The sequence below is a fragment of the Diceros bicornis genome, chromosome 7, assembly GCF_020826845.1.
Source record: "Diceros bicornis minor isolate mBicDic1 chromosome 7, mDicBic1.mat.cur, whole genome shotgun sequence".
NCBI classification, from domain to species: Eukaryota; Metazoa; Chordata; class Mammalia; order Perissodactyla; family Rhinocerotidae; genus Diceros; species Diceros bicornis.
Genome location: NC_080746.1, coordinates 60,714,071 through 60,725,802, shown reverse-complemented (window position 1 = coordinate 60,725,802; position 11,732 = coordinate 60,714,071). Strand labels below are relative to the sequence as shown.

The 11,732-nt window shown below is 35.5% G+C and overlaps 1 protein-coding gene and 1 pseudogene across 1 annotated transcript; both read left to right on the top strand.

Annotated features, from left to right (window-relative positions):
• Window positions 1–278: 278 nt before the first annotated feature.
• Window positions 279–1,235, top strand: LOC131407998 (olfactory receptor 51G2-like; annotated as a pseudogene).
• Window positions 1,236–1,665: 430 nt separating this feature from the next.
• On the top strand, window positions 1,666–8,628 carry LOC131409040 (olfactory receptor 52E2-like). Its single transcript, XM_058546244.1, has 2 exons — window positions 1,666–1,682; window positions 7,656–8,628. The coding sequence occupies exons 1-2, from the start codon at window positions 1,666–1,668 to the stop codon at window positions 8,626–8,628; spliced, it is 990 nt and encodes a 329-aa protein (XP_058402227.1).
• The last annotated feature ends 3,104 nt before the right edge of the window (window positions 8,629–11,732 follow it).

The window sequence follows — 11,732 nt, the reverse complement described above, 5'->3', positions numbered from 1 at the left end:
AAGATCATCCATGTTTAGAGAAGATGTGGATGAGTCTGCATCTGGGAAGCAGAAAGGGAGGTCCTTGTGGTTATAAAGTGAATATTTTACATAACTGATGAAACTCAGCAATGAATGAAGAAAAACAAAGCAAAAACGTGGGGATGAATTTAGGAATCATTAAGGTAAGGTCTGAATTTTTGTTTTGTTTTTTTTCTCGACATAGATGCTGATCTTATTGCTGCCTTCCCCACTGGAGGGTGATCGTGAAACTGGATTTTGGTGTAATAGTAAGCCCTATGGCAACCTTAAACTCCAGCAATACCTTGTCCTCCACATTCTACCTCACAGGTATCCCTGGATATGAGGATTTCACCACTGGATTTCCATCCCATTCTGTCTCCTCTACCTTGTTGGAATAATGGGTAACTGCACCATCCTGCATATCGTGCGGACAGACCCCAGGCTCCATGAGCCCATGTACTACTTCCTGGCCATGCTTTCCCTCACTGACATGGGCATGTCCATGCCCACAATGATATCACTCTTCAGGGTGTTCTGGTCTATTTCCAGGGAGATCCAGTTCAATATCTGTGTGGTCCAAATGTTTTTCATTCACACTTTCTCCTTCACTGAATCATCTCTGCTCTTGGCCATGGCCCTTGACTGGTATGTGTCCATCTGCCATCCTCTGAGATATGTGACCATTCTCACCCCAAGACTTATCACTAAAATTGGAATTGCAGCTGTGCTTAGGAGTGTCTTTGCCATGATTCCACTTCTGGCCCGATTGCCCTTTGTTACCTTCTGCTGCTCCCACATCCTTTCTCATCTTATTGTCTGCACCAGCACATGATCCGCCTTGCCTGTGCTGACTCCAAGTTTAATGTTGTATATGGGTTGGTTCTGATCACTGTGTTGTGGGGCATGGGCTCTCTGGGTATTTTTGTGTCTTATATTTTCATCCTTTACTTAGTATTAAGAATTTCATCCCATAAGGGGAGGTTTAAGGCCCTCAACACATGTGCATCCCACATCTGTGCTGTAGTCATTCTATATGTGCCTATGATTGGGCTATATATTGTCCATCGTTTTGCCAAACACTCCTCTCCCATCATCTGCACCTCCAGGGCTCACATGTACTCATTAGTTCCACTGGCCTCAGCCCAACCATCTATAGAGTGAAGACCAAGCAGATCTGCCAAGGAATTCTCCACCGGCTTCTCCCCAAAAAAATCAGATCTACTGTGATGTAGACATGTCCTCAAGACAGTGATGGCATCAGTCTTAATGATGTAAATACACAGTGATTTGTTTGCTCTAGGTATGTTGGCAGCAGAATTACCAATGAGAGACTACCTAAGAAGCAGAAAGAGAGCTAACAGAGCATCACAAAAATGTCTTAATGGAGAAAGTTGGTGTCTACTGCAACTATACAGCCTGCCTTAACATGTACACAAACACTTAGTCTGTAACAGTACCTTGAACTTGCAGGTGTTGTGTCTGAGCCAGTGTCTTAACTACTGCTGGCCCTATAATTTGAGAAGTCCGGTGCAAAGTAAAAGTTGCTGGGCCTTTTTCTGAAAATGCAGAGAAAAAAAAAGAGCTTTTATTTTTCTTCCGTGGTCTCTCTTTTAATCAATTATTTTATTTTTAGTTTTCTCATTTATCTTGCTCTCTTTGGGCATGGGGATACCTCTGGGGTAAGTGCAAACATGCACAGGAACATGAGGTCCTTGTCTTGTGAACTGGAGCAGTGGTTACATGTGAGGATAGGATCAGGGTCAGGAGCTTTCCAAAGACAAAAGGCAGCATCAGCAGTCTCTGGTCAGGATAAGGTAGCAAGTGGCCAAGAAATCATTCTGGAAAGATAAGGAGGGTATGGCAGGTGTGAATGTATGTGAGTCAAGCTCCAAGCCTTAGCACCTGCCCCATTTTCATGTCAGATTTCTATTACAGAACATAAATTCAAAGATAATTTTTTAAAAATAATTCAAAACAGCATTAAACCCTGAGCACCACAGAGCATTAAACCCCAAGCTTTGGGCCCCCTTTTGAAATCAGAGTCCTGAGTACTGCATTGGTCACACTCCCCCCAAAAGCCTGTCAGCATTAAATGAGCCTTTACAAGTCCAACTTTTGAAATATATTGGTTAGATACTATTTCTGGGAAAGAAAGAAGGCACAAGGACTGTGTAAGACCATACCTGTACTAAAAATGTTTTTATTTTTCATAGAATAAGTAGATACATTTGAACCATCTGAGACACTGCTTAAAGTTATCGGTAAGTTTACAGGGTTCCTTTACCAAAGGCTATGTAAATTTTGCCTATTGGATATAACTCAAAATTGAATCATGATATTAAACATCAATAAAAAGAATTGAAAGAGTAAATGATTACATTTGAGATTCACTATGAATTTGAAATGAGTTGATGCAGTAAATCAGAGGGATCAACTTAAAAAAATGGAAAACAAAATTAAGAGGGTAAATAATCTGTCCATGTCACTTTTCTTAGTAAATTTATAGAGCTGATTCAACAGAAGTATTCTAACTTGAGAGCCCTTGTTCTTGAACAGAGAATTATACTGTCCCCCCTAAATGATTATCTGGGATGGTAAGAGAATGAACTTGATCAATCATTGTGTGCTCTGACATAAAGCAAGTTAACAAAAGGTTAGTGGAGACTCACAAGGTAATCAAGAAACCTCACTTTTTCATACTTTCATTTCCTTAAAGTCATGGCTGTCTGTTCACTACTCAGGGTCAGATCCTTAGAGACCTTGTGTCCTTTACACAACTGCCTCTACGGGATTTTCTAGTGAAAGCTTCTCCCTGGCAAAGAGCAATGCCCTCATAAAGACTGAGCAGGTTGAGACAAAACAGAAACAGGATTCCAACATAGTGCTCAGTCTGGTGAGTCTTCCCTGCCTCTGGGCTCACAGTGTACCCTTTGAATACAGTGATGGATGAAGGGAAAGAAGAGGGATAGAAGAGGATGAGAAGAGACACAGGATAAGTTTTGGGAAAGAAGACTAATAATGAAACTTAGGAAAGGATAATATCACATTTAGGAAAGGCCATATAATCCTAGTAAAAGTATTTGGATTTCAGCCTGAATCTATTCAGTGTGCATTTTAGAAAAATTAGTCTGCCTGATACCTTAAGGAATGACGGAAAACTAGTGTCTTTGGAACATAGTTCAAAGTGTTTTAAAAGAATTATCTGTTCTAAAATTAGGGTTTGATTTTTAAGGGCTTATTTACACTTATTATTTCTATATTCTAGATAAATAAACAGAGGTATAGAGATGCTGAAGTTCTTGTGCAGCTCACACAGCTAAACAGTAAAACATTTTAGTTTACTTTCCCCCAACTCTAGAGTGAATAAGTCATGAAGCTACTTTCAACACAATTAGTCTGACTGCAGAGCTCATTCTCTCCAGCACTAGAAAGCACTGTGCTCTCATCAACCCCAGAAATGATGATGGTTTGAACTATCCCAATTAGGATGCAGGCAAGCATACTGATTTCAAGGATATTTTTTTTAAATGCACTTTATTCCTTTTTATTTTTGGAGGAAGATTGGCCCTGTGCTAACTCCTGTTACCAATCTTCCTCTTTTTGTTTTTTCTCCCCAAAGCCCGAGTATGTAGTTGTATATCGTAGTTGTAGAATTGTAGCTCTTCTATATGGGACAGTGCCTCAACATGGCTTGATGAGCAGTGAGTAGGTCCGCGCCCAGGATTCGAACCTGCTTACTCTGGGCTGCCAAAGTGGAACATGCAAACTTAACTGCTGTTACAGGGGGCCGGGACCCTCAATGATATTTTTAGAAATAGAAGCAACAGTGTTTTTCTTTAAATAGGTGGAAAAGGGAAAAGGATAATGCTCATATTTCTGAGTTGGCCAAATCACTGAATGGTAATGACATTTACTGAGATAGACAACAGCAAAAGTAAAATAAAGATTAGAGTTGGAGTTTGGTAGAAGCAGGGTTAGAGATTCAATTTTAAAAATATTTTATTTGTAATATTTTTACAAAAGAAAAAATGGAGGTAATTTTCCAAGAGGAATTTGTTTATATGAATCTGAATTTGTTATAATTCTGAGAGCTGGTCGTATTTATTTAGGCGTCTTTATTACAAAGATTGCTATTAAAGCAATTAATGAGGATGAGATTATTCGTAGAACTTATATTGAATGAAAAATAACAGGAGCTAAGGCTGAAGGTTAAGAATCCCTAATGTTTATTGAATGATCAGAGAACAAATGTCTTTACAAAAGAATGAGAAGGTGAAACCAGAGAAGAAGAAAATCAGAGATGTTCAATATCACAGCATTTATCTTCTAGAGCTAAGAAAAACGAGCTTATATAATGCATTTTTCGGTTACAGATGTCAGAATGTGAGGCAATGATGAGATTTAAAAGAAAGCATTTGATCTTGCTATTGAGAAGTTCTATGTTTTTATCAATCAAGACATCTTATAATTTTGAAAAATTCTACCCTGTATTAATTTTAAGAGTAGACTGCATGATTAAATTCAAATATTGATGTACAGCTTATTTCACTGTTAGTGGGGTAGTTCCGTGAATTTATTTTTAGAAATTTGTTTCCTTTGGATATCCTTGTTTATAAACACTGCATCACATTATATATAATATTTTTTATGCATAATTGCAGAGGCCTCAATTTTAAAACATCTCGGAACAGTTTCTGACAAATAAAACATGTTCAGTAATATTTATTTCACAAATGAATAATGCATACCTGTGTGAAACCAGCAAGACTATTAGGGAACAAATTATATAAGGCCTATATCTTTATAGCTATTAATAATTTTAATATTAATTTCTTAATGCGACTCTATTAAATGATGCTGGAGATATAAAAATAAATGACTTATATCCTATCTGTCACTAAGAGATTCATATTGTGTGAATATTTTATTGAATTTTCACATCTATAAATAAAGTGCACCTCATATGAGTGCAGCCTGATTAATTTTTTACAAACTGACAACACTGGTGTAACCAGTATATAAATGAATACACAGACATTATCAGCACCCTAGAAGTCTCACTCATGCTAACTACCAATACTCCACAAAGTAACAACTATCCAGACTTATTAGACGCTAGATTAGTTTTTACTGTTTTTAACTTTTACATAATGGCTGATTTATTTTTCACAACATTATTTATAATATTCTTCCATGTTCTGGCATGCAGTTGTAGATAGTTCATATGTACAGTATTTTACTATATAAAATATTGAATTATATTTATTCTTTGTGCAATTGATGGAAATTTTGTAAGCAGTTCACATTCTAAGTTAGATACAGACATGTAAACACAAGTGATAGTTGTAATAGTGCTATAATATAGATTTGTATTAGAACTTGTAAGAACACAGAGGAAGAAGGGATCAAGTCTGTATGAGGCCATTCACCAGTGCCCTAAGTATATATCTGAATTATGTCTTGTAGGATGATTTAAAATTTTGTTTGATGGAACTTTCCATTATTGTTGACATCATTTTCTTTATTAGAGGCTTGGACATAACTCTGATATTTTTACCAATTCAAATACAAGGGAGTCAAGGAGAAAATATCTAGGTGATTCTATGGTAACATCTAAAAGATAGAATATCTCTGGGAAGGAGTAAAATTTCAAGATGATTTGAACACAAGATTATAAGTACTCTTGACTTGGAAGATAACCAAGATTACTAACAACCTTTCCTGGAACACATCCATCTCACTGTAACTTTTCCCCATTTAAATTTTTGTAATTCCTGAAGGCCTTGTTAGCAGGTTCAAAACAATTCCTTTCCACCTTCATATAGCCATAGAGCATATATTTTGTCCCTGGGGTTTTATAAAATTTACACCTTTAACAATCCAAGAAAAACTGTTTAACGTCCACTGGAGCATAAAGATTTATATAGCTGAGAAATCAGATCTTGTTCCTTTCTCCAAATTCCCCATTTCTACTCTAATTTTTTATGTTCTTTGTCTATATTTGTGTTCCACTTGGTTTGTTCACACCACTTTCTGGCTACTTACCTAATATTTACCTTCCGCACCATTGTAGGATATGATTGTATGACCAGGGTGATATAATTTCCACTTATTTTAGTTGCAATCACGAATATAGTATCATTCCTTCCTCTTAGAAAAGCTAGAGAAGCAGCTTATTTTCACCCTTTAGCAATCAAATCTACAACTAGTACTTAGGAAATTTCCCACTAATTGAGAAACTCTTCCATATGTGTATATGAGAAAAAGGAACTTGGTTGATATTTTTGCTGGTTTCCACCCACGAGATTCACAGAAAAACTTGCCTCTGTGAGTGATTCCTACCCTCACTCCTCCTGTTATGCATTGTCATCTCTTTCAAAAGTATTGACAATTCCATTGCAATCTTATGAAAATAGCCTCTATTTCTATTGGAACTGCCACAGAGTGTCTCCTGCTAATGGTGTCTCCTGCTCCTAGCTTTGCTTCTCTTCATGTTTCCCATACATACTCAACTGCACCTTCCATAACCTGTTTATCACAGACATTCTTCTTGGTTTTTTTTTCCCCTTTACATCAATGTCTAGATAATACCCTGACTTAATCAATGAAAATGAGTTCATAATTTGTATTGCTGCTCTGGAATCTTCAAATGATCAGAAGAGACACTTTTTACTACTAAATAGTTACACTGAGGAATAAATAAATGCTTTGGGAATACTCCCCTATCAAGTATTATTAGCAAACTACATGAAGACATATATTAAAGGCTTAGGTAATTTTGGAAATGATTGAATTATCATGCACCTAATTTAACAAGGCTCTTATTTTTTTCTCTTTATTTTGGATTGACATTTTCACTTGCATCTTAAACTCCTAAAGTCATAATTGACTCAGCTATAAATGAGAAAAGCTAACATATTTTAATCAGATGGATGTTGTGAGTTTTAAAAAATATAGTGTATTTGTATAATGTGTGTGGAATATTATGTTTGTGTGTATGTGTGTGGTACCTGTAAATATAACACAAGTAAGGCACACAGTATATTTTCCTTTATTTCCATTTTTCCCCATGTCCATTCACTACTTTTCTCCCTAGCTTAATTTCCCAGATCTACTATGAGAAGCATTTTAAACTTCAAGCCTCTTAAACTCTTTGATCCTTACATCATTTAGATATAAAATCTGGAATATTCACATTCTCCTTGAAGGTGATTTCTGTTTAATATTCTGACAAAAAGCCTTGCAAATAGCAGGTGGCACCTCAATAATTGGTAGTTGATGCTGCTGTTTTCACTATTATTCCCTTTCTTATTTTGTAATAATGACTAAATACTAACAGGTGGATCAATTTTAATCCTTTAAAGTAATTTTTAATATTTGGGCACAAATTTTGATGAATTTGGAATAGTTATTATTCATCCTGTGTGTCAATCCCTGTGTGTTGTCATTCAATCAAATGGAATTATTTCCCTCACTATATTTAGAGGCTAGCAGAACCTTAAGCTGGTCAATATCGAAGGGGAGTTCTGTTGGTGATGATTATGGTAATGAGAAAGGTAGTTAATTAAGTGTTCTTATATGATCTTTAGGTCTCCAAAGCTTCAGAAAACTGTCTGGTGACCTGTAGATTGGGTGAGCATACATTTCTGAAGACTCACGCAAATTCACCTCTTCTCCTTCTTGTTGCTGGGAATACCAGGAATGGAAAAACACCACATCTTGATCGGCTTTCCCTTTTGTGCTGTGTATGTGATTGCACTCATTGGGAACTTCACTATTCTGTTTGTGATCCAGGCTGACAGCAGCCTACACAAGCCTATGTTCTACTTTCTGGCCATGTTGGCTACCATTGATTTGGGTCTCTCCACAGCTACCATTCCTAAAATGCTCGGGATCTTCTGGTTCAAGCTGAGAGAGATCATCTTTGAAGCCTGCCTCACCCAGATGTTTTTCATTCATAGCTTCACACTTATGGAATCAGCAGTCCTCTTGGCAATGGCTTATGACCGTCATGCGGCCATCTGTAACCCACTCCGATATAGTACCATCCTCACCAATAAGGTCGTTTCTGTGATTGGTCTTGGTGTGCTAGTGAGGGCATTTATTTTTGTGATTCCGTTTATATTTCTCATTTTGCGATTGCCCTTCTGTGGGAATCATGTCATTCCCCATACCTACTGTGAGCACATGGGACTTGCTCGCCTATCTTGTGCCAGCATCAAGATCAATATTATTTACGGCTTGTGTGCAATTTGTAATCTTGTGTTTGACATCATAGCCATTGCCCTTTCTTATGTTCAGATACTCTGTGCTGTTTTCTGTCTTCCTTCCCGTGAAGCCCGACTCAAGTCCCTCAGCACCTGTGGCTCTCATGTTTTTGTAATTCTTGCTTTTTATACACCAGCCCTCTTTTCCTTTATGACACATCATTTTGGCAGAAATGTCCCCCGCTATATCCACATACTCCTGGCTAATCTTTATGTCGTAGTTCCACCAATGCTCAACCCTGTCATGTATGGAGTCAGAACTAAACAGATCTATGACCGTGTGAAGAAAATTATATTACAGAAACAAGGAAAGACACGTAATACATGGAGGTTCAACATGCAATTTTATGAACCTTAAGTCAGAGAAATGCCTTCTCATTAAAATTATGTTAAAATATATATCTATATTATCTCTCTTCTGTAAGTATTTAAATGCATTTAATTTCCACCTGCTTTTCAGACCGTGCTTCACAATATTCATTGCTGCATTCTCCTTGTCCCTTATAATTTCTTTTAGCAGGTTATATCATTTTCCTCTATTCTTTTAAATATCTAGTTGATATTTTTATATCAAAAGTTTTAAATTCATCCATTGTTGCTAGAATAATTGGTCTCATGGAGCTTATTTATTTTCCTAATATAATTATAATCATTTCTGAATGTCTATATTTCTATTTATAACTGCAGCATGCTGGAAATAAATAATAACTATGCCACTTTGCCTGACTTTGTGGAATTCACAGAGTTTAATGTAGTCAGTAAACTCTATTTATAAACATTCATCCTTTTTCCTTCAGCCTTTTGATATCTTGATAATTAAATTTGTCTCTGTTTACAAATATGAAATAATTTATATTTAAAGCAATCTGATAATTTTAGTATTTTAAATGCACTACTAATTTCATGCACATTTAACATAATTACTGTTATTTTTCTATTAAATTTACTATCTTTTACTTCAACTTGAGCTACAGATCTTTCACAAGAAAAATTTTCTTCTTTTGAATTATTCTTTATCATTACTGGAGATTCCATTTGCTTTAATTTTATACATAATTTTTACAATAACTTCAGCGATAGCCCCACAGATGCCCCTGCAACTTATCAAATTTTAATATAAATTAGCAATCTTACCACTTTCTGTTAACAAGGGATCTTAGAAAGATATTAGTTGATTTATCTACTTTCTGACATATATTATTGGTGGTTTAATATACTTATAAAATTTAAAACTTACACACATATGGTAATTGTTTTGAATAGTCAACATTCAAGCCCCAGATATTTACTATTTCTATTGCTATTCATTCCTCCTTGCATCTTGAAACTTCCATTTGTAATGACTCTACTAATGTCTGAAAAATAAATTGAAATATTTTCTTAATGCACTTTTGCTGGTGGTGATATTTCTGCTTTTATTTGCCTAAAATAACTGTATTTCATCTTGATTTTAAGGTTATTTAGAGGATATAGAGTTCTAAATTAACTACTTTTTTACAGCTTTATAGAAGTATGATTGAGAAATGAAAATTGTCTATATTTAGCTTGTATAATGTGATTTTTCAAAGGTGTACACGTGATGACAATATATGTATACTTTATTAAATGATTACCACCATCAAATTAATTAACACATCCATCAGCTCCATCAACAAGAAATTTAAAATAAACATGATCTATAATCTCATATCTTTGGTTTACCCTTTAAGACTTCCTGCCAGATTTAGAAATTTCCATTTTTTCACTCCAATCCTTTTTCTTTTTTTTTTTTAATTTTTTGTTTATTGCATTAACATTGGTTTATAACATTGTAAACATTTCAGGTGTACATCATTATACTTCTATTTCTGCATAGATTACATCATGTTCACCACCAAAATACTAATTACAACCCATCACCACACACATGTACCGAATTATCCCTTTCACCCTCCTCCCTCCCCCCTTCCCCTCTGGTAAGTAGTAGATAATAACAACAATAAACAAACACATAGGGACAGAGATTGGATTGGTGGTTCCAATCCTTTCTCTTGACAAAGTGTCCACTTGTTCACATTTCTGATATCTTAAAAACAAACTACCAAAACCATTTCAACTCTTCATCTTATTCTAGTTACTGTCCTATTTCTCCTCTTCACTTCACAGCCAGACTTCTTAAAAATAGTTTTCATTCATCTTATCAAGTACATACTTCAACAGTTTCTTAGTGAGAGTCTCTTGGTGCTAACTTCTCTGGTGTCTATTCATTTAAAGTTTTCTTCATTTCACCCTCTTCTTGAATAGTACTTTTCTAGATATAGAACTCCATTCTCAGTTATGACATTTCCTTAACCTTTTGAGGTCATTATCCTATAGTCTTCTGGCATCTATTATTGCTTTGAAGAAGTCTGTTGTTGGCCAAATTGTTATTGATTTGTAGGTAATCATCTTTTCTCTCTGACTGTCATTAGGTTCTATTGCTTTCTTTGGTGTTCTGTGGTTTCAGATGAATAAATTTCATAAGCATTATGGTAAGTGATAAAACTCAAGACACAAAAGACTACATACTGCGTGATTTAAATGAAATTCTACAGAATGCAAAACTATAGTGTGGGTAGTGTTTAGGAATCCACATTTTAAAGTTCCCTATGTGATTCTTAGATGAAACTAAAATTGAGCTACAACTATGCAAATTGAGGCACAGAGAAATTAGTTGACTTCTGAGAAAATATTTTAGTCAAGTACTTCGCTCCTCAAGCTAAAAATGTGAAGAGAATCAACACTTATTAAGCACTGGTGAGACTCCAAACTCTTTATTGTGTGATTTATATACATAATCACTTAAAACTCTCAATATTTTTTAGAGTTAATGATCATAAATACCCATATGATAAATAGCTCAACAAGCTTATATTTAATGGGCTAGTGAGAAAAGGAGCAAGGATTTGAAATCCATCTAGCTTTAAAGACACAATTTTCCTGTAATCTCAGAATGATCACATATACAGCCAAATCTCACTGAATGGGGCTTTCAGGAAAACAACTTCTCTCAGGCTTAGGTATCATAATTGCTACTGCTCATTCCATCCTCCATTACCACCCTCAGTTTAGATTCATTTAGCCAAGGTTTAATTACCGACCAGAATTCATTTGGATACAAAGATGCCTAAGGTAAGGTTTATAATCAGTTTCAGGGTCTCAGAGGTACACATAACATATATATATATATCCTTCCTTTCTTTTATGCTCCTGAAAAGATTGAGATTAAAAATATGTGTGGCAGGGGTGAGTTCAAAATATCATCTTTCTTAGTGATAAAGATTATTTTGGAGGACCTAGTTTGGTTAGAGAGTCAATTAACACTCTAACTAAACTCCAGAGTTGGGCATATATTTCTAATCAGAACAGAAAGACTTAGTCCTGGAGGAGCATCATATAATACGTGGCTTCCTTAGCAAATCTCACTACCAGGCAGTGTCTGCG